At 38.3% G+C, this 22,996-nt stretch overlaps 1 protein-coding gene across 7 annotated transcripts in view; it reads right to left on the reverse strand.

Annotated features, from left to right (window-relative positions):
* ZBTB44 (zinc finger and BTB domain containing 44) overlaps positions 1-22,996 on the reverse strand; it is a 58,545-nt gene that overhangs the window by 20,478 nt on the left and 15,071 nt on the right. For all 7 annotated transcript variants that reach the window (XM_020874673.2, XM_070457419.1, XM_070457418.1 and 4 more), the window contains one exon: positions 6,148-7,221. In XM_020874673.2, coding sequence (XP_020730332.1) covers positions 6,148-7,165 — 1,018 coding nt within the window. In that variant the 5' untranslated portion in view covers positions 7,166-7,221. The remainder of the gene's footprint in view (positions 1-6,147; positions 7,222-22,996) is intronic.

Consider the following 22,996-nt stretch of genomic DNA (forward strand, 5'->3'; position numbering starts at 1 on the left):
GCAAATGGGCACTGAACTCAACTTGCTGAGTTATAGGTGGCTCCTGGTGGTCTCTGGGGAATATACTGGGTATCCAATACACTTGTCACTGTTCCCTGATGAAACTATTTTCTGGCCTTCTAACACCTGCTCCTATAACCTATTGAGTGTCGACTCCCATCTACAAGAGGAATACACTGTAGTGAGTGGATGGACAGAGACAAGATCAGTCCCTATGAACTGGCCCTGGAGGCTGAGGTCAGAAAGACCGCTGACTGGCAAAAACATTTCAAAACTTTAAAAGGTATGACATATAAAAATCTTGAAAATATAATGTAAAATGACAGATGTCAGTCAGAAAAGACTACATACTGCTGCTCTCATTTATAGGAAATATCTGGAACAGGCAAATCTATACCGACAGTGTATAAGTAGCTATCCGGGACTAGGGGTGGGTCCTGGAGAGAGGGATTGCGGCGTTTCTTTTGGGGGGATGACTATACAACTCTGTGAACATACTAAAATCCACTACTGGATACACTTTCAATGGGTAAATTTCATGATATGTAAATTGTATTTCAATAAAGACATTTAAAAAAACCTTAAAAGGACCTGACTTCAAGTTTGTCTTCGTGTCCTGAGAATGGGTTTGCTTAGTTTCAAATGCCCAGAACCAGATTTTGTCCGATCCCTGGCCTCTGCAACTGGAAATAAAAAATTACACAAGCATTATTCTTGTGGACTGCTACAGTTCTCATAGGGTGTCTCAATCTGAAACTGCATCTCTCTCTGGCCAAACATCTGCTTCCTTCATGCTTTCTCCGTAACTAACACGTTACACTTATCTCTCAGCTGACTCAATTTCACCAAGGACAATTCGGAGTTGGAAGTAGCCATTTTGTGGGGAGCTTCAGGCATGAACAAGATTATTCATTTGTGATACATCAACACTGTACCAACACTGAAAGAGGGACTTCAAGAGGTACCCCCATGGATGCTTCTGGCACATGGTCTTCCTGGAAATGACATAACCTTGTTTAAGACAAGAATAAGAACCAAGCACTGAGGTATACTTTTAAACACCTTCAAATGAGCTATTGGTTTGTTTATTGTTTACTTTTAAGGTAGACTGAGGCTTCCTCATGCCAAAGGGCTATGCTGTAATGGCAGAAGAAAAATGAGCAGATTCTATATTCCTGACTAGGAAATAGCAACTATTTCTCAAGTAATAGGACCACACATTACACTGATGTTGCTCTGGAAAAACCCCATTAAGCATGATCTTTTAAAAACACAGACTCTCCAATATCCCCATCATCCACAAAAGTTTAGAAAAAGAGAACAAGTGGAATTCTAAAATTATATTTAAAAAAGCATTTAAGAACCCTCAAACTTCCACAGTCCTAAGTACTGCCAAGAGTCTTGATGGCAATAAGATAAATCATCTCTAAGATCCACATGGTGACTCCTTATGAGGTAACAGTAGGTTCCTGTTTCAGGTGGGAATTTTGGTTTAAATCTTAGGTTCTACCTGGTTACCAACTGATACGATTAAATACTACAATGATACTCCAGGTTTATCACAAACACAGAAGAGCCTATGAATGATTTAAAATCTGGAGTTTTGTCTTCTGGAAAAGATGCCACCAGAGAAAACTGTCCAGTGGTATCAATAGAAAGGAACTGATCAGATGTTACCAGTGGTTCAGCAGTAACAGTTCGAGGTGACATTCACTGGATTCATAGTTTCCAACTTGAAAGACATCACATCCTTCTGACTCCTGTACATCCATTCCCTCTAAGGTATTCTCCAGAAGATAACGACCTCAAAAGTGGACAGCTCCTACCCAAGATGGCAAAACCAGATTAATTTTCTGACTCTTCAGTACTTCTCTCTTTACTATTAATCATTCCTATTAAAGCCAATACGATCTTTCATCTTCATCCTATTGTTTCTGACCTCCTAAGATCTCCTTCTGCCACTTAAGAAAAAACCTCTTGTACCCCCCCCCCAGTCACTAATATGAATTTAACAGATTGTTGGATTTATTATCCTCCATCTGACCCTTCTGACAAAAATTTAGTAACTTCTTTTAAGCACCGCAGAAGGTAGATTCCCTTTTATAAGCAACATTATATATCATATTCCAGTCTTCAGCCACAGAGAAATGGACCCTGACCTCAAATCAACATGCTTCTGCTGCAATTACAATCCTAACAGTAAGGCCTATTCAGTCAGAAAGACCAGAATCCTGGAACCATCCCAATTATGATAGCCAGTGGGTTCTCTTCGGAGACACTTGAGTCTGACTTGCAGAAACTGTTTACCTCCATTCAAAGAATCTGTCCATTTTAAGGGACCAAGACTGCCTCACTCCTGCTGCAGTGAGCAGTTCTTACACTTTCAATATGCCCACTACTAGAACACTACTTCTCTGTGGACACAGGGTTTACCCAAGCTTGCTGCACACTAACTTATCCTGTATAGTTAGCTAATTGTTAGGGATTTTCAGATATTCAAACCACCATCTCAGTGTGTTCAACTGCAGGTGTATTCCTGCTGGTCTTGCTGGAGAGTGCTGACATACAATGTAGAGTGAAGACTGTCACTACTTTATGGATATGGGAACCCAGCGAGGCTCAGGGACTTGTTCAAAGTCACACATCTAGTAAGCGGCAGAAACAGAGCAGATTCTAGCCCTGCCTGACTCCAAGTCCTGAACTTTTCATCATTTCCCCATACTGCATATATGCTCCATCATTCTAACTGCTCACCCCAACAAGTTTATCTACTCACTACTGCTACTGAGAAACTGTCAAACTATTTCTCAACATCTTAACTGACCCTCGTAACAATCACTTCTCTTTTAATGGCAAATTTTAGAATCTAGAGTCCTCTTCATTTAAACAAATTTCATTGAATTTCACTTTTCTGTCAGGCGTTTAGTGTATACATTTGGAGTTAACAGGGGTAGCTGAGAGTAATTAGTGCATTTGCTCTCAAGGTAAAGAAAAGACAACTCATTTGGGTAATTTGATTATATATATTCAGATAAGAGTTCTTCCGTACATCTGATTTGTAATAAAATCTACATTTGTAATAGTATATATTGGAAATTATTCTTGGATAACTGAAAGGCTTATTGTACTTATGGTCCTAACTTCTCTATTTAATTGTGTTAATAATAAGGCAAAGCTTGAACTGATTAGGTATACTCGAGAGTGGTTAAAATAAGGCTATTTCACATAGCTAGTTAGCAAGATGTTCAGTTATATTAGTATTTGATTTCTAAGTTCTCAGATAAATAATTAATAGTATTAATAATTACCTATTAGTTCACTATTTAGAAGGTACAAAGGTGTTTTCAAGATTAAAGATGTCAGTAATTTAACAAAAACTGGGTTATATTGACACATAGCTAGGATCTCCTGCCATCAAATACATTATTCAATGTGTGGCTATCTGGAAAGTACAAAAGTATCTTGATCCAACTTTAGAAATATTATCTTTAATAGGTATTGTGGAAAGAACTGCATTCCTCCCCATCCCCCCCAAGGCATACTCACACCCTAACCTCCAATACCAGTAAATATACTCTTATTTGGAAACAAGGTCTCTGCAGAGAGACCTAGGTAATTACCATTACCTAGAGTGTATGAAGCAAATGGCAACCCACTCCAGTATTCTTGCCTAGAGAATCCCATGCACAGAGGAGTCTGGTGGGCTAGCAAAGAGTTGGACATGACTTAGCAACTAAACAACAACAACAACAGAGTATATGATTATCTCTACCTAGTTGTGGTAGACACTGCTAGTTGCAAACAATATCCATTCTCCTACAATTTTGTGAGGTGGTTTCATACCCAGCTAATATACAAGTTAGAAGAGATCATATTGTAGTAGGTGGGCCATAATCCAATGACCGGTGTCCTGAGGACGGAGATCTGGAGGAAGGCCCAGAAAGATGGGGGCAGAAAATGAAGAGATGCAGCTAAACTCTGAGGCCCACCAGGAGTGTTAATGACTGTCAGCAGCCAGAAAAGAGCAAAAAAAGATCCTTCCCTACAGACCTGCCAGCACCTTAAGTTCAGATTTTCGGCCTTCTGAACTGTGAGAGAAAACAATTCTGCCGTGTGAAGTCTGTAGTGGCTGGTGTGGCAACCCTGGGAAACTCATGTAGTGTATCAGAATCCAAGAACTTAACAACGTCAACACTGCCCTCCTGGTTCTCCAACCTCGTGGAGAAATCCTCTTCACTCATCTCCGCTGGCTTTCCTTCTCTCCCTGAATATAGATTATTTCTGAAGGAGCAGTTCTCTGGTTCTGGCTCTTACAAACACACTTTCCTGTTGAGAGTCAATGTGTCACTGCTAAAAGTGCTAAAGTGGTCACCTCCAGTCCTGACCTGAAGGGCTCTGAGGCACGTTGCCTAGTCATCATCACCCAAGCACAGTTCACAAACAATTGATCTTGCTGAGTTAACTCTTAAAACTGGGTTTCTATCTCCTCCCAATGACTTTCATAGTAGTTATGGTATTTAATAGATTCCTATCAAGTGTATGATTACTATTGTTTTTTGCACCATTAAGAAAGAAAAAGTAACTGTAAAAATTATTAATTGTAAAGCATATCTGAATTTAGATATAATAAAATGTGAAAAACTGTGATTTATAATCAATGACAATAACATTATCTCTTTTTCTAGTCATCCATGAACCCTGACCTTCTTATTCCCTCAAACCACATATTCATTAACATCAGGTAGTAATGATTCTTCCTTTACAAAGTTTCTTCATATCCATTTTCTTTACAGTATGACTTCAAGTATCTTCTTTCACACAAAGACAACTGTACTATATCTGGCTTCTGGACTGTCTCTCCCCAGCCAACCCCTTACGAATTTGACCGATATCAAATTTTCCTAAATTATCTGTAAAATATTTTTTAATTCCATTTAAGGTAGACTCCTTATTATCACTAGGATAAAACCCAAGCTTACTTGGCCTAGCTGTGGTAGACACTGCTAGTTGCAGACAATATCTATTTTCCTATAATTTTGTGAGGCAGTTACATACCCAACTAATATATATATATCCCCAGATTATTTTGCAGCTGGGAAAGGCCACACATGTGACATTATCTGGCAGAAGTTTTTCTGAGAGTTCTAGAAACATTTTCCATACAAGCATTACCCCTTTCTAAAATACAAGGCTAAAGATGAAGCAAAAAACCTATAACCACGAAGTATACAGATGACAAACTAAAGATGGTGGACTGCAAAAATACAAGGGACCTAGGCCACTGTAGAGCCACTATACTACTCCTGGACTTCCTATTTCTGAACATTCTATGCAAAAAAAAAAAAAAATCCCGTTGGGTTTAAGCCACTTTGAAGGGATTGTTATATGCAGTTGAATGCAATCCTAACTGAAACTAGTGTTTGAGGCTTTTCAAACATGTTCTCAATCACTCATTTTTCTTATTTCCCATTATATTCTATACTTGCAGGTTTTCATGCTTTATTCACATCACTGTGCTTTGAATTCACTGCTTTATCAAACATGCAGTGAATGTTCTTCCACATCTCTGAGCTTCTAGACATTTTCAAAGGAATGTTATTCCCTCACTTGGGTAAACTCCTACTTATTATGTAAGATCCAGCTCAAACATGCAGTGTTAACTTGATCTCTCCTGTGTGCACCTCTAACACTGTTTATACCTCTAGCTTAGTTTTAATTGTTGACTTACTCATCTGCTTTCTCAATTAACGGTGTTAACTCCTCAGATGCAAGCACTCTTTTTCATCATATATTCCCCCAAGTTTGGCACATGGTAAGTTTTTAATAAATAATTTTAGTAAAGAACAAAATACTAATTGTATTTTTAAAACTGGTATTTTTTGTACTGAAAGTAATTCACAATTCATTGGTATATGAACTGTGCCATAATATATGTGTCCCATCAGATACTGTTCAAATACTTTCTTTCTACTCATGTATAACTTACTAAAAAAATATGGTAGGACTGATAGCATCTAAAAAATCTGTTACGACGTTTTATTCTTCTTAATATTTCCTATAGGATACAGTACAAAACTTATCTAGTAAGCACTTAAAAATGCCTGCCCATACTTTATAGCATCATGGAAAACACAGAAGACACGATACCTATGGAGGAAGACTGGGGACTAATCAGAAGGTCCTCTTGCACTTGCTCACTTCCTGGCACTGTCTGCTGATCACTCAGTGAACTCTGAGATGCACTGACAGGCTGGGATACTTCCTCATGGACCTCCTCGTCACTTAACCTTTCCACTTTGACCCGGACATCTTCCTCAGCACCCAGAGGCAAGGTAGTTTTTGTGCTCTCGCAAGTCACATAATCAGTCATTCTTCTCCCTGTTTCAGATGGGCCAGGTAATTCTAAAGTCCGGGTATTTTCCGCTTGCTTAACTTTATCAGGCTGATTCCTTCGATCAATTCCAAAAGGAAAAGTCCAGGGAAAGGCTAGAGAAGAGTCAACTGGTTGATTTCTATTTTCTGAATAGGAAGTTGAAGAATTCAACACCTGGGGAGAACTTGTTTGTGTGCTACACTTTACAGGACTTTCAGGAGACATAACAATGTAGCTTTTGCGCTTTCTCCGTGATTCTCGGCAGACGGGGATGGTTCTTTCTACCACACTGCACTCTGAAGACACTGGAGAAATGCTTCCATCTCGAGATGTAAAATTGCAGTTAGAGTTATTTTCTTGTCCAGCATCCAGACCCTTTTCTGGTTGGCTGTTAGGTGTATTCCATAAAATGCTTGATTTCATGAACTCCGAGCAGGTGCTAGCAACACTGAACATTTGCATATAGCTGGCTGCAGCTAGAACATCAATGATATTTTCTGTGTTAATTGACAGAGTGGCTGTGTACGCATACTCTAAAAGGGGTATAAAGCCAGTCACTGTAACATGATGCAAATCCAACACATTCTTGTTCTCATCTTCTGCTTGGCCTACAAGTTTGGTGCGAAAGAAATCACTGCAAGCTGCTAGTACCACCTTATGTGCCCGGAAGATTTTGTCCTGGACACGAATAGTGATATCACAAAAATGTCCATCATTTCGAAGCATATTTAGCTTTCCAAGCATTTCCTGGCTGTGGGAAGAGGAGCTATGAGTAAATGTTTTCACACCCATCTTTCTCTTCCTCTTCTATAGATGCTCTTCAAGGATGCAAATGAGTCAGAAATGTCCTAAAAGATACATAAAATAAGCATTAATTAATGGTTCAGTAGCTGAAATACAAGGTGATTGAGATTGTTTTCATGAGGCCACCATGCTAAGTAGAAAGGTGAAAGGTGGCCATGGGAAAGTCCAAGGTAAGAACCACGTTAAAATATACTCCTGGTGCCTGCGCCCTGAAGCATCCTACCAGAGGAGTCTGTGTGCTCATGTCATACGCATAGCTTACACAAGACGAACCCCTATAACTGCCACTGCTTGCAAACCACATGCCAGATACTGTTCAAATGCGTCACATTTCATAATTTGATTGTCATGATGTCTCTACCAATAGGTACATTTTACTGCTGTTGAAGAGAAAAGGGCTAACTACCTTGAAGAAGTCAAAGTTGTTAAGCTGCAGACCTAGGGTTCAAATCCAGGCAGGCTGGCCCCAGAACCTGCACCCTAAACCTCAATGCTTTATCCTGCCTCTTTTAGGATATGAGGTGAGTACAAGTGGCCAAGAGTCTAGGTCTTAGAATGTAATAGGTCTGCATTCTTTCTTCAACAATTCCTCCAAGGTTGTTATAAGATCTAAATGAAACACATGCAGCACATGTGTAAGCATGGTATTTGGCACTTTGTGCAACAAGAAAAAAGTGACTGCTTTTTATATTACTAACACAACAAAACCACCTTTCTGGAAGGAAATTTATAAAACAAATGTTTAAAATCAGACACTTGATTGGGTTTTTCCTTAAAAAAAAAAAAAAGACACGGATTTGCCTTTATCAGATTTTACATTTATTTACTAAAAATTAAAAAAAACTGACATTCTTAAATACTTTTAATTTCTCAAATCTAATAATACTTTTAAATACTAGTTCTTACAGTACTTTCCCCTTAAACTGTTTTTACATCCTCTATGTGAAGTCAGGGAGGCTTATATTAATGCCCCTTGATAAAGATAAGAAAGCTAATACTCAGGGAAGTTAAGTGACTAACAAATGATAACCAAAGCTAAGATCAAGGTCTTTTTACTGTTTGATCACAGTACTTTTCCAATATGAAAACACATAGCTATTATTTTATCTAAGATAAATAACCTTTAAAAAAAAGTACTAAAATAAATATAAAACAAAGCATATTCGGGGAAATACTTTTTGTAAGCCATCTCTAGTTAAAGAAGTTTGAAATACCTCAAAATCAGAGCTACCAGTTTAAAAAAAATGACGTTTAAAAGTTGATGAATATTTAACTGACCTGGGATGTGTGGTTCTGAGCATTAATTAAAGCACAATGACTAAATACAGTGAACACTCAACAGCAGTAATGTATTTAGTGAAAAATGTCACCGAAGTACACAGAGAATAACCATCTTTGTGAAACAGATACACACATGTATGTCTGTGTGCACACAGACACGCACAAAGAGCGAGAGAACGTAAGATCGTAACTAGAGACGCACGGGCCACTAAGGGGCCACGCCCTCTTGAAACTGCACAGAGGGATGTCTGCATGTAGTTTCTTCATGTTTATGCAAATCATTGGTAACATATGGGTGTTTATTCTTTTTCACATTAAACATTTTTTTCCTTTTAAAAAGCACTGTAATAGGGCTTGAGGCTTCCCAGGTAGCTCAGTGGTAAAGAACCCACCTGCCAATTCAGGAGACCTGGGTTTGATCCCTGGGTCGGGAAGATCCCCTGGAGGAGGACATGGCAACCCACTCCAGGATTCCTGCCTGGGAAATTCCGTGGACAGAGGAGCATGGCAGGCTACAGTCTACGGGGTAGAGAGTCAGATGCATCTGAGCATGCACACACACACTAGGGCTTCAGTTTCTCCTGGTTTGGACCCCAAAAGTCATGGCGAGTAGGCCTTTTTCTTTCCCCTTGAAAAAGCTTTCAAAACTGAAGATGGCAGTCACATTCCTTTCCTAAGGTTCTCTTCTATAAGTTAAACACCCCTTGTCCCTCTAAAGTGCCTCTTAAAATTTAATGAATATCCTTGCTCGGCTCAACAATCTCCACTTCCCATATTCCCTTAAGACTGGTTCAAAGAGTTGCATACAATATGACAGGTATGGCAGAATTATAACTTGAGCATAATTTTACTATCTTTACCTTCCTTGTCTCAGCACAAATAAGACTAAACTGGGTATTGTGACAGTGAAGCCATACTACTGATTTTGTTTACACTAATGAAAACTTAATAATCTACTTATTACATGTGAGGAACTTTATTATGTAAGAGAGGAACACAATTACAAGTAAAACATTGTCCTTTACCTCATTAAGCTTACAGTTAACTTTATGAAAATGACATATGTACTTAATTAAGACTACACAGCTAGTGCTACGTGAAAGCAAACAATGAAACATTTAATTCTGAGTGTGCAAGGCAGAAGAGGAATCCGAGGGCAGGGCCTCATGAAAGAACTCTGCAGGTGATAAAGCAAACTGGTGCACCAAGCTCTCGTGGGACCTCACATGATCTCAGTGAGGGCCCACCATCCTGACGTGCCTCGGGTGCACTGTACTGGCCAACTGTTGTTAATGGCACTGTAAAGTGAAGTCGCTCAGTCATGTCCGACTCTTTGCGACCCCATGGACTGTAGCCTACCAGGCTCCTCTCTCCAAGGGATTTTCCAGGCAAGAATACTGGAGTGGGTTGCTACTTCCTTCTCCAGGAGATATTCCTGACCCAGGGATTGAACGCAGGTCTACCTCATTGTAGGCAGACGCTTTACCATCTGAACCACCAGGGAAGTTATTCTAAATGTGAGGATGAAGAGGTCAATGTCAGTTCAAACATCAATCCGCTATATAAACAACCCCTTTGAATGTCCTTTGTAGGTAAATGTACACGTGAAGGAGAAATAATTTTTAAAAAGACATTATAATGATTTCCAGCTGAATAGATATAAATAATCCAGATTATTAATTATTCTAATTCTAATAATTCTAATTAGAATTAGAATATTCTAATATAACACAAAATGATAAATTAGAATTCTAATAATTCTAATTAGAATATTCTAATATAAGAAGACAAAATGATAAATTTAAGAATCTTCTCGGTCTGATAACACAATAAATGGCATAAAGCCTTGTGCCAAGACAGCCAGGTAAGGCCACTGAAACAGTTAACCACATCAGAGGTAACAGTTCCAACATAAACCTGCTCCACTCTACTTTCCCAAAGACAAGTAATCATAAGACACCAGGCAGCCAGGATTGATCTAACCAGAGTATCGGTCAACATACTTGTTGATTTCTCTCTCATAGGAATGAAATGAAGAGGAAAAAAAAATGGAAGGTTTTACATCAAGTTTTTTGTCCATATGCTACACCCCAGTAAACTGGCTTCTTTAAAAGCTCAACCATCAAGAGCACTTAGTTTGATGGAGATCACATGGTTCAGGCAGGAGCATGCCTCCAAGTGACACTCATAATCCAGGGACCACCTGCATGAACAAAGGTGTGAAGGCAAGAAATTAAATAGTGTATTTGGAGAGTATGTGCAACGGGATGTTGAAAACATCTCAATTGCAATTTGGGTGGAGATTCCAAACAACAGATACTACCATTTCAAAGTGAGGTGCAAGGCAACCTATGCAAGGAGGTAAAGAGTTAAATATCAGAAAAAGACTCCTGCAGAGAGAGATTAGCGTGTTTTGAGTTCCAATCCCTCTCCCACTCCCGTCTATTCCCCTGTAAGGGAAAGGAGTTGAGGCAAGTTTGCCCTTTGTTTTAGGTCTATGGAAAATGTGTCACACTTGAAACAAATCTAAATGATACAGGTCTGATTTAAACCCTGGCCAAGACTAGGAAGTATGCTTATTACTTCTCCCCAACAGTAAATAAAAGCAATACCTGGAGTGGTAAGGATCCTCTGGAGCCCCAACACTGGGTACATGCCCTGTTCTGCCGTGTGTCACTGTGGGGCCTTAGGCAAGTCACCATACTGCACCTTCATCTCTTCAGCAGTGAGACAGGGTAAGACAACCTACTTCAGAGAGTTCTGAGGATTAACTGGCCTGATACATGTGAAGTGCTTTTAACAGTACTCAGCATGAAATAAATGCTACAGAACATCAGTCTTGGTGCTGCTGCTACTGTTACTAGAGAACTTTCTTCTTACTCAATCCTGTGCCTCTCCCAATCCCGAATGGGCCAGAAACCACAGTCACCAAATAAGGAAGAAAAAAAAGGCAGAGGGGAAAAACAGAAAGAAAAAGGAAGCCAAACAAATCTCTTTCCGCTGCAGACCTGTAGTAGGCCTGAGGTGGGCAAACAAAAAAACCATGAACTCTGAATTAAGTTTATTAGTTCTTGAAAATAATGTTTCTGTTCCCTAAAAGTGACCAGAAAAGTTAAGACTTGCCCTTCAAGGAACTGGAGGGAGTACTAACCCTACAGAGCAAATTTATATGTATGGTGGAAGGCAAAAATAAAATAAATTCTAAGTATCTTCTGTACATCATGTTTGTACATCGTAATGGTTACACACATATGGTACACAGCATAATAAAGATGGAGGTATGGGATGGGAGGAAGATGAAGATTAGACTGGGAAATGCCAGATATAATTTTATTTCCCTCCTATATTCTCATTAAAACTGATTAAGGACAGAAAAGAAAGTTTCCGATGTTTCTGAGTTTAAGACGCCTCCAACAGGAATATCCAGGTGGAATTTACATACAAAAATGTCTGTACCTGTTGACTGTGTTTAGTAGCAGATGTAACACTAGGACCTTTAGATACGACGTAGCAACTCCCACCCGCCGAAAAGAATAGAAAACATATCCATACAGAAACGTAGAGCATAGCAGTATTATTCATAATATTCAAAAAGTGAAACCAATCCAAATATCCATCATGATAAACGGACAAATAAAATGTGGTATATTTATACAATGGAATATTGCTTTACAGCAAAGAAATTAAGTAGATACATGCCTACAACATGGATAAAATCTGAAAACATGCTAAGTGAAAAGGCCAGTTACAAAGGGCCACATATTGTATGATTCCATTTATAGGCAATGTTCCAAACAGGCAAATCTATAGAGACAGAAAGTAAATGAGTGGTTGCCTAGGGTTGGGGGGGCGGTGGGGGAAATTTGGGGTTAAAAGCAAAGGGACTCAGGGATTTTTTTTAGATAACAGAAAATGGTCTAAAATTGATTGTGGTGATTGATACACAAATCAGCAAATACACTAAAAGTCACTGAACTGTACACTTTAAATGGGTGAATATGTAGGGCATGGTATACTAATTTTAAAATCTACACTTAGAGATTTAAGAAGTTCAACACACCTAAACAAGATAAATTCAAATAAGTCCATGCTCAGATACAAACTGTTGGAAACAAAAAGACAAAGGGAAAAATCTTAAAAGCAGCAAGAAGGGAACGACTCCCTACTTATAAGGGGAAAACAATTCAAATAATGGAGTACTTCTCATCAGAAACCATGAGGTAAGAAGGAAGTGACACAACACTTTCTAAGCACCCAAAGAAGAGAACAGCCAACCAAGAACACTACAGCCAACAAAAACACCCTTCAGGAAGAAAGAGAAAATCAACGCTTTCTCATATGAAAGAAAACTAGAGAATCGGCTGTCGTCAGCAGATTCACCCACAAAGAATAAGTTCAGATCAAGAGTAATGAATAGTAAAAACATATAGCTGAGTCTTTGAACTGTGCAAGTCCACTCATACGTGGGTGTTTTTCCAATAGTGAATACTACAATACTACCTGGTCTGCGGTTGGCTGAATCTGAAGATGCAGAACCCCAGATACAGAAGGAACTGTCAGATTTGCAGGGCTGACTATACTTATATGCAGATCATCTACTCTGCAGGGTCAGCTCAGTGCCCCTGACTGCTGCCGTGTTCAAGGGTCAACTGTACAGATTACAGTCTTCCCTCTTCCTCTGACTTTTCTAAATTATGTTTCACATAATTGAAGCAAAAACTATCCTAATGTTGATGTGATTCTCAAAGTATGTAAAGTTAATATTTAAGACAATTATAAACAGGGGAGTGTAACTTCAAAAAGAGGTAAGCCTTCACTCAGACTTATACTGTACTGACATCAGTGGATTGTGATAAGTTATTTATGTATATATAATACCTAGAGCAGATTCAAAATAATATATAAAAGACATGCCCTCAAAACACCAAGGACAGATCAAAATGAAATTTTCAAAAAGGTACAATAAGCCACAGGAAGGCAGGAAAATAACAGAAACAAAGAACAGAGGGAACAAATAAAAACAAACATAAAATGGTCTACTTAAATCTCAACATATCAATAATTTCCTGGAATGTACATAGTCCAAATAAAACCAACTAGAAGACAAAGACTGGTAGGATGGATATTTTAAAAACATGAGCCAAATACATGCTATCCATAAGACACTCATTTCAAAATAATGATATAAGGAGGTTTAAAGTACTATAAAAGGATTAAAGAAATACAGAATTATACTGTCCAATGAAGCAGCCGCTGATCACATGTGGTAATTTTAATTTAAATCAATTAAACTAAATTGAAAATTCAGCTCCTCAATCTCACTAGACACATTTAAAGTAATATGTAAAAAACACTTGTACTGAATTAGTAATGTGCACATATCACTTTATTTTAAAAAAGTTCTCCAAAATTCTATTATAAATGAAAATGCCCACATTCTCAGTTATTTAACTAATAGCAGTTAATAAAGGTTTTTTAATATTGTGGCAAAATAAAACAAAATTTGTCATTTTAAAGTGTACAGTACAGGGCTTTAAGGACATTCACACTGTTGTGCAACCATCACCAGTATGTCCAGAACTTTTCATCATTCTGAAATGAAACTCAGTATCCATCAAACAATAACTCCTCATCCCTCATCCTCCACTCTCTACCAGACTCTGGCAGCCAACCTTCTAATTCTATCTCTATGAATTTTCATACGCTAGGTACATCATGTAAGTGGAAGCATCAAATAGTTGTCCTTTTGCAACTGGCTTATTCAATTAGCATGAAGTCTTCATCCACTCTGTAGCAGGTACCAGAATTCCCCTCCATTTTAAAGACTGTATAATATCCCACTGTATATTTTATTTACATATGCATCTGTTGATGAAGATGTGTGTTGTTTTTTAATCCTCTACTTAACTAATGAAAGCAGGATTTATTTACAAATTCAAAGAATCTCCAGGTAGAGATCAATCTTAGAGGTTATCTAGTTCCATAGCCTTTTAATATTTAAATAATTTGATACAAATTATCACAATTATAAAACTCTGTATCATCTTAAGTGGCTACCACTTTAAACTGTTCACATTTCTCTTTTCCAAGTTGGAAACTACCACCAGTATTTTAATTTAGCCATGGCACATATGACAGAAGATATTCACATGTATGATACACTTCCATGGGCAAGGGCAGATTAAAAAAAACACTGTGCTCAATACATGTTAACATAAAATTTGCCATTCTAAACAATTTTAAGTGTTAGTTCAGTGGCATAAAGTACATTCACAGTGCTGTGCAGATAGCACCATTATCTATTTCTAAAATTTTGTCATTGACAAGGACAGATTTTGAGAACACTCAACATAATTGCAGAGAAAAAAAGCATCACAGACTTTACTTTGGCATGACAGTCCCAAGAGAATCTTACAAAGTGTGTAAGAAATAAGCTCATCATTTAAATATATCAAGAAACTTCATTTTATATAAAGAAAATATGTTCAATTTCATTTGTAAAAATTGAGCTTTATTTAATAAGGGATCTTGATTTTATTTTTGATTCTCTACTCCACAGGCAATATTAAAAAGGCAGCACATAGGAAGGTAAAATTTATAGAATTACACTGTATGTTACTACAAATTTTTTCACTGAATCATTCTTGCTTATAGGCAATATGGACATGCAACTGACATCTAGAGGACTCATCTTTTTCATTAAAAATTTATTCATGGATAGAATAAAATAAAAGTAACTGTGATGATCACAAACACATAAATAATTCACAATTGCCACAACTGTTAGTGGTACCGTACATTAGTAATGGTTCTATACAATAGCTCTAGCTTTAACTCATAACTGATTAAGAGCAATCACAAAACGTCTGGTAAACAGATAACCAGTGCAAGTTCGATGCATGAAGCAGGGCATTCAAAGCCAGTCTCTGGGACAACCCAGAGGAATAGGGTAGGGAGGGAGTTGGGTTCAGGATTGGGGGACACAGGCACACGCGTGGCTGATTCATGTTGATGTATGGCAAAAACCACCACAATATTGTAAAGTAATTAGCCTCCAATTAAAAAAAAAAACAAAACCCTCTGGTAAGACCCAGTCCTTTGAAGACTCCTGACTCAAACTGGTCAAGAACAGGAATTCCTACAGTAACTCTGGACATCACCACTATTTGAAGATATAGACAACCATGGAAAAACATTGCACTTTTATGTAGTCAATACTATATTAAGTGTCTCCAGAGGAACCATATGGCAGACTGTGAGGTATGTCTCTGGAACTGATAGTTTTCATTCTCTTATTCTACAGAGTAAGATCATGGCTTGATCATTATCATAAAGCTTAAAGAGATAATGGAGGAATAGATCGAAAAGAGGCAAATTTCCCCCCCTCAATGGGGGAAAAACCCTCAGAAAATAGAATGAAGGAATTTGAATTTTAAAGCTCAAAGAGGATTATGGTTTAAAAAGTTTATTAGCTCAACAAACATTATCAGGTGCTAAATATAAATACTATGCTAAAAAGCCCAGAAAGGTTAATCAGTCACAACTCAATGGAAGACAGGAGTGGAGCCTCAGATTACTTGATTCTTGGAGTCTACTGTTTTGTACAAAAATCACAGTTAAAAATAGGACCTGCAACCATTACTCCTAAATTACAACAAGTACTCTTTCCATTGATTTGATAATAGTGTAAGAATAACTGTTTCCATATAGGATCAACTGGAAACAGCTTGGGATAGGAAAAGGTTAGGACTCATTAAATACCTTTCTAAATTGTCAAAGATTTAGTTAGGCAAATTCTGTAACAAAATGATGTTTGAAATAAAGAAACTGCTGTTGGACCAGAATTTTAAAAGCTGAGTTTAGTCTTTGCTGCAAAATAACCTAAAGAGGAAAAGGTGACTGTGAAAGTACCAAACATTAGCCTATTATGATTATCTGATTGCCCCCCCAAAATACATGTTTATTGTTACAACTCTTCAATCTATATAGAAATATACAATGAAGTCTTTAAAAAAACACCTCTTAATTCGAATTTTCTTAGAAACTATTATCTCACATCTCCCCAATGAGCAATATATATATCATAATTCCTCAATTGCTATTAAGGTTTTAAATTCTAGATATATGTAATAGATAGATACTCCTAGTATCCATGTCCCTTTGAATGATAAACTTCTCTAAGGATAAATACATTAAGTCTTTTGACACAGTATAATGCATTAATTAAAAGTAAAGTCTTTTCACATTGCCCAAGTCCAGTAACAGACTTCTCCACCTCATGTATAACTAAGCATTCTTTGTTTTACTATACCCAATTCAGTATCAATAAATTAATGTTGCCTAGAAATAGTTTATATAGTAGGAAGAGCATTGGTTTGTACTTCAGACAAATCTGGATATTTGTTGTTGCTATTGTTTTATAACCTGTCTATGACTCAAGAATAGTTAATTTATAATACTGTATTAGTTTCAAAGGTAGAGCACAGTGATTCAGTGTTGGTTTTGTTTTTTTTTTTTTTAGATTATATTCCATTGTAGGTTACTACAAGGTTTTGGGCACAATTCCCTGCTACATATACAGCAAATCCTTGTTGCTTATCTGTTTTATGTATAGTAGTTTGTACCTGTTACAATCTCAAATTTCTAATTTGTCCCTCCATCCCTCTCCTTTGGTGATAAGCTTGTTCTCTATGTCTGTGGGTCTGCTTCAGTGTCCTTTTTTTTCCCTGGCTGTGTTACATGGCTTGTGGGATCTCAGCTCCCTGACCAGGAACCCAGAAACTGAATCTATGCCTCCTGCAGTAGAAGCTCAGAATCCTAACCGCTGGACCTTCAAGGAATTTTTTTTTTAACTAAAAAGCTGCCTTATTTTTACACAATTTTAAAGGTCACTTTCCATTTAAAGTTATTACAAAATATTGGCTATATACCCCATGTTGTATAATACATGCTTGAGTCTGTCTTATAGCCAATAGCTTGTACCTCTGATTCACTGCACCTTTATTTTGCCCACCCCAACTGGTAATCACTAATCTGTTCTCTGGATCTGTGAGTCTGCTTCTTTTATGTTATGGTCATTAGTTTGTTGTTGCTGCTTTTTTTAAGATTCCACATATAAGCGGTATCATATAGCATTTATCTTCCTCTACAAACCTGGATCTTAATCATGTCTGTATCACTGAACTTACTGGATGCCCTTAAACTAGTTAAGTGTGGCAGGAGTCAAGCAAGATAAAACAAGTACATAGGAAGTGCCCAGTGCCTAGCACACAGCATACACAGAAGAATGCCATTCAGCACTGAGTGATTAGTCTGTTCTGACAGGTCTCTATCACCTTTGGCTCGGTCTATCTCCCATCCCTAACCCCAGCGCCCTTCCTGAGCTCCAGTTCTGGGCCTCTTATGAGCTAGTGCGTGTGTGCTCAGTCACGTAGTTGTGTCCGGACTCTGTGACCCCATGGATTGTAGCCCTCCAGGCTCCTCTGTGTGATCAGCGAGAATGCTAGGCAATGCCATCTGAATAGGTCTACCATCTTTCAAATTCACTGCCTGAAACTGAACTCAAATTCTTCTCAACTGACACTCCACTACAGGATTTCTAACTGCTAATGATAGATGCTTTTAATTAACCATTCACCCAGAGCTTAAAATCTAGTACTTATTTTTGATTCACCATCTCCTCTCAAAATCTGGAAATTTTCCCTTAGCTACTCCCTGCTTCATAGGCAAATTCAGAAAAATTATAAATGTTTTTAAATGCCTTAACATTTAATGTTAAATCAGGAGATGGTTAGAAATTTTTAGCCAAGAACCTAACAATAGGAAAGGCTCAACAAGGTGAACAGGCTGCTTTTCTGAGCCAGGCCAGAGACATGGTTTGTGAATTCAAATTTGCACATCAAAGAGTAGCAAAATCCATTTGTCCAATTTTAAGTTCCAATGGCAACATAGACATAATAGGTCTATTTAGGTAAAAGATAACCAAGAAAACATTAAAATGTTTATCTGGCTAAAAGGAATAGAGCCTCCTTTAGAGCTTCAGGGGTTAGGGTGATTTAAAAAAAAAAGGCACACAAAATTCAGTTAGGTGTTTTCATCTCTGGACTTAAGTCTTAGAATTGTGGTGGGTCACCTCGGAACCATGACGAGAATTAACTTAAGGATGGCAAAACAAAAAGTTGAGAACTGAGGCTCTTGATGATGTCACTGAATTGCAGAGTAATTAACTCTGAAGCTGCCTTACTCTAGAATTTTTTTTTTTTGAAATAGTGTTTTAACTCATTCCATTAAGTTTTCTGATAAAAAAAAATAAAAAAAAGAATAAAAGTTTTCTGATTCACAAAATAAATATCCACATAGAGACCCCCCATAGGTACTTCAACAGATCCAAATGAATTAATCATCATTTCTCCAAATGTACTCTTCCATTTCAAATTCTCTGGCCCAAGATACCATCATTCCAAAAAGCAAAAAACCTGGGAGCCATCTTTGACTTCTACAGTAGTTTAAAAAAAGTCACTCTCTCAGATAAGTCTATGTCCTAATCCCTGGAATTTGCAAATGGTCTTTATGGAGGACTTTGCAGGTGGGGTGAAGTATCCCAACATAGGGAGACATCTCTGGATATCCAAGTGGCCCCTAGGTATAATCTTTAGCATCCTTCTAAGAGAGAAGTTAGAAGATATGACACCGATATCAGAGAAGGTAATGGGGAAGACAGGCATAAATTGGAGTGATGAGGCTCCAAGTCATAGAATGCATACAGTCACCAGAAACTAAAAGAGGCAAGGAATGGATTTCCCACTCTGACCAGAGTCTTTAGAGAAAAACGCTATCTGCCAACATCTTGATTTCAATCCAATGATACCAATTATGAATTTCTAAACTCCAGAATTGTGAAAGGATGAGTTTGCTGTTTAAAGCCATCCAGGCTGTGATAATTTATTACAAGAGCCGGAAGAAACTATTACAACTTCTGTTCTTCACTTTTCCTCCAACACAGACTTGGTCACTAAGACCTATATCAAATCAATCCTTTCTTTTTTGGCCACTGCCCTGGGCTACTTAACATACTGATTGTTCTCCCTGCCTTTAGTCTCACCAATGTCGAGTTAATCCTTCACCACTGTTCAAACTGTCTAAAATCCAATCATTTTAGTCCAGCAATTACCTCATGCTTTAGCTATCACCCAGTACAACTCTTAACAGCACTGAATTCTCAGCTTTTGCATTTATATCATTCGATATCAATTGATTTCAATATATAAAACACTCGAGATAAGGCAGACTATTTTTTATTAAGTTTATTTTTTGGAGGACAACTGCTTTACAATAACGTGTTGGTTTCAGCCACATGCCAACATGAATCAGTCACAGGTATACACACGTCCTCTCCCTCCTGAACCTCCCACTTTCCTCCCACCCCCTAGGTTGTCACAGAGCACCAGGTGTGAGATCCCTTCATCATATGGCAAATTCTCACTAGCTATCTATTTTACATATGGTAATGTCTATGTTTCAGTGCTATTCTTTCAAATCGCCATACCCTCTCCTTCCACCACTGTGTCTACAAGTCTGTTTTCTATGTTGGCATCTCCACTGCTGCCCTGCAAAGAGGTTCATCAGTACCATCTTTTAAGATTCCATATATATATAATATGTGATATTTTTCTTTTTCTGACTTACTTCACTCTGTATAATAGGTTCTAGGTTCATCCAACTCATAAGAACTGACTCAAATGCAATCCTTTTTATGGCTGAGTAATATTCCATTGTATATCTGAGGTTATTTATCTTTCTCCCAGGAAATTTGATTCCAGCTTGTGCTTCTTCCAGCCCAGCGTTTCTCATGATGTACTCTGCATATGAGTTAAATAAGCAGGGTGACAATAAACAGCCTCGACGTATTCCTTTTCCTATTTGGAACCAGTCTGTTGCTAGTTCTAACTGTTGCTTCCTGACCTGCATATAGGTTTCTCAAGAGGCAGGTCAGGTGGTCTGGTATTCCCTTCTCTTTCAGAATTTTCCACAGTTTATTGTGATCCACACAGTCGAAGGCTTTGGCATAGTCAATAAAGCAGAAATAGATGTTTTTCTTGAACTCTCTTGCTTTTTCGATGATCCAGCGGATGTTGGCAATGTGATCTCTGGTTCCTCTGCCTTTTCTAAAACCAGCTTGAACATCTGGAAGTTCACGGTTCATGTATTGCTGAAACCTGGCTTGGAGAATTTTGAGCATTACTTTACTGGCGTGTGAGATGAATGGAATTGTGTGGTAGTTTGAGCATTCTTTGGCACTGCCTTTCTTAGGGATTGGAATGAAAACTGACCTTTTCCAGTCCTGTGGCCACTGCAGAGTTTTCCAAATTTGCTGGCATATTGAGTGCATCACTTTCACAGCATCATCTTTCAGGATTTGAAATAGCTCAACTGGAATTCCATCACCTCCACTAGCTTTGTTTGTAGTGATGCTTTCTAAGGCCCACTTGACTTCACATTCCAGGATGTCTGGCTCTAGGTGAGTGATCACACCATCCTGATTATCTGGGTCGTGAAGATCTTTTTTGCACAGTTCTTCTGTGTATTCTTGCCACCTCTTCTTAATATCTTCTGCTCTGTTAGGTCCATACCATTTCTGTTCTTCATCGAACCCATCTTTGCATGAAATGTTCCCTTGGTATCTCTAATTGTCTTGAAGAGATCTCTAGACTTTGCCATTTTCTTGTTTTCCTGTATTTCTTTGCATTGATCACTGAGGAAGGCTTTCTTCTCTCTCCTTGCTATTCTTTGGAACTCTACATTCAAATGGGAATATCTTTCCTTTTCTCCTTTGCTTTTTGCTTCTCTTCTTTTCACAGCTATTTGTAAGGCCTCCTCAGACAGCCATTTTGCTTTTTTGCATTTCTCTTCCACGGGGATGGTCTTGACCCCCGTCTCCTGTACAATGTCACGAACCTCCGTCCATAGTTCATCAGGCACTCTATCAGATCTAGTCCCTTAAATCTATTTCTCACTTCCACTGTATAATCATAAGGGATTTGATTTAGGTCATACCTGAATGATCTAGTGGTTTTCCCTACTTTCTTCAATTTAAGTCTGAATTTGTTAATAAGGAGTTCATGATCTGAGCCATAGTCAGCTACTGGTCTTATTTTTGCTGACTGTATAGAGCTTCTCCATCTTTGGCTGCAAAGAATATAATCAATCTGATTTTGGTGTTGACCATCTGGTGATGTCCATGTGTAAAGTCTTCTCTTGTGTTGTTGGAAATCAAGATTGCTGGGAGAAATATAAATAACCTCAGTTATGCAGATGACACCACCCTTACGGCAGAAAGTGAAGAGGAACTAAAAAGCCTCTTGATGAAAGTGAAAGAGGAGAGTGAAAAAGTTGGCTTAAAGCTCAACATTCAGAAAACTAAGATCATGGCATCTGGTCCCATCCCTTCATGGGAAATAGATGGGGAAACAGTGGAAACTGTGGCTGACTTTATTTTGGGGGGCTCCAAAATCACTGCGGATGGTGACTGCAGCCATGAAATTAAAAGACACTTACTCCTTGGAAGGAAAGTTATGACCAACCTAGATAGCATATTAAAAAGCAGAGGCATTACTTTGCCAACAAATGTCCATCTAGTCAAGGCTATGGTTTTTCCAGTGGTCATGTATGGATGTGAGAGTTGGACTGTGAAGAAAGCTGAGCACTGAATTGATGATTTGGAACTGTGGTGTTGGAGAAGACTCTTGAGAGTCCCTTGGGCTGCAAGGAGATCCAACCAGTCCACCATAAAGGAGATCAGTCCTGGGTGTTCACTGGAAGGACTGATGCTGAAGCTGAAACTACAACTTTGGCCACCTCACGTGAAGAGTTGACTCACTGGAAAAGACCCTGATGCTGGGAGGGACTGAGGGTAGGAAGAGAAGGGGACAACAAGAGGATGAGATAGCTGGATGGAATCACTGACTTGATGGACATGAGTTTGAGTAATCTACAGGAGTTGGTGATGGACAGGGAGGCCTGACGTGCTGCGATTCACAGGGTCACAAAGAGTCGGACACAACTGAACTGAATACTCCATTGTACATACGTAACACCACTTTTTTATCCATTCACCTGCTGATGGACATCTAGGTAGCTTCCATATCCTAGCTATAGTAAATAGTGCTGCAATGGACAGCGAGGTACGTGTGTCTTTTTCGATTATGATTTCCTTAGTGTATATGCTCAGAAGTGCAACCGTTGGGTCATACTCCTAGTTTAAGGAATCTCCATACTGTTTTTCATAGTAGTTGTATCAATTTACATTCCCACCAACAGCGCAGGAGGATTCCCATACTCTCCTGCATTTATTGTTGTAGACTTTTCGATGATGGCCATTCTGACTGGTTTAAGGTGATACCATGGTAGCTTTGATTTGCATTTCTCTAATAGTGAGTGATGTTAAGCATCTTTTCATGTGTTTATTAGCTGTGTCTAAGTCTTCTTTGGAGAAATGTCTGTTTAGGTATTCTAAGGCGAACTATTATCCCACCATTCATT

Source organism: Odocoileus virginianus, chromosome 28, assembly GCF_023699985.2.
Source record: "Odocoileus virginianus isolate 20LAN1187 ecotype Illinois chromosome 28, Ovbor_1.2, whole genome shotgun sequence".
Lineage (NCBI taxonomy): Eukaryota > Metazoa > Chordata > Mammalia > Artiodactyla > Cervidae > Odocoileus > Odocoileus virginianus.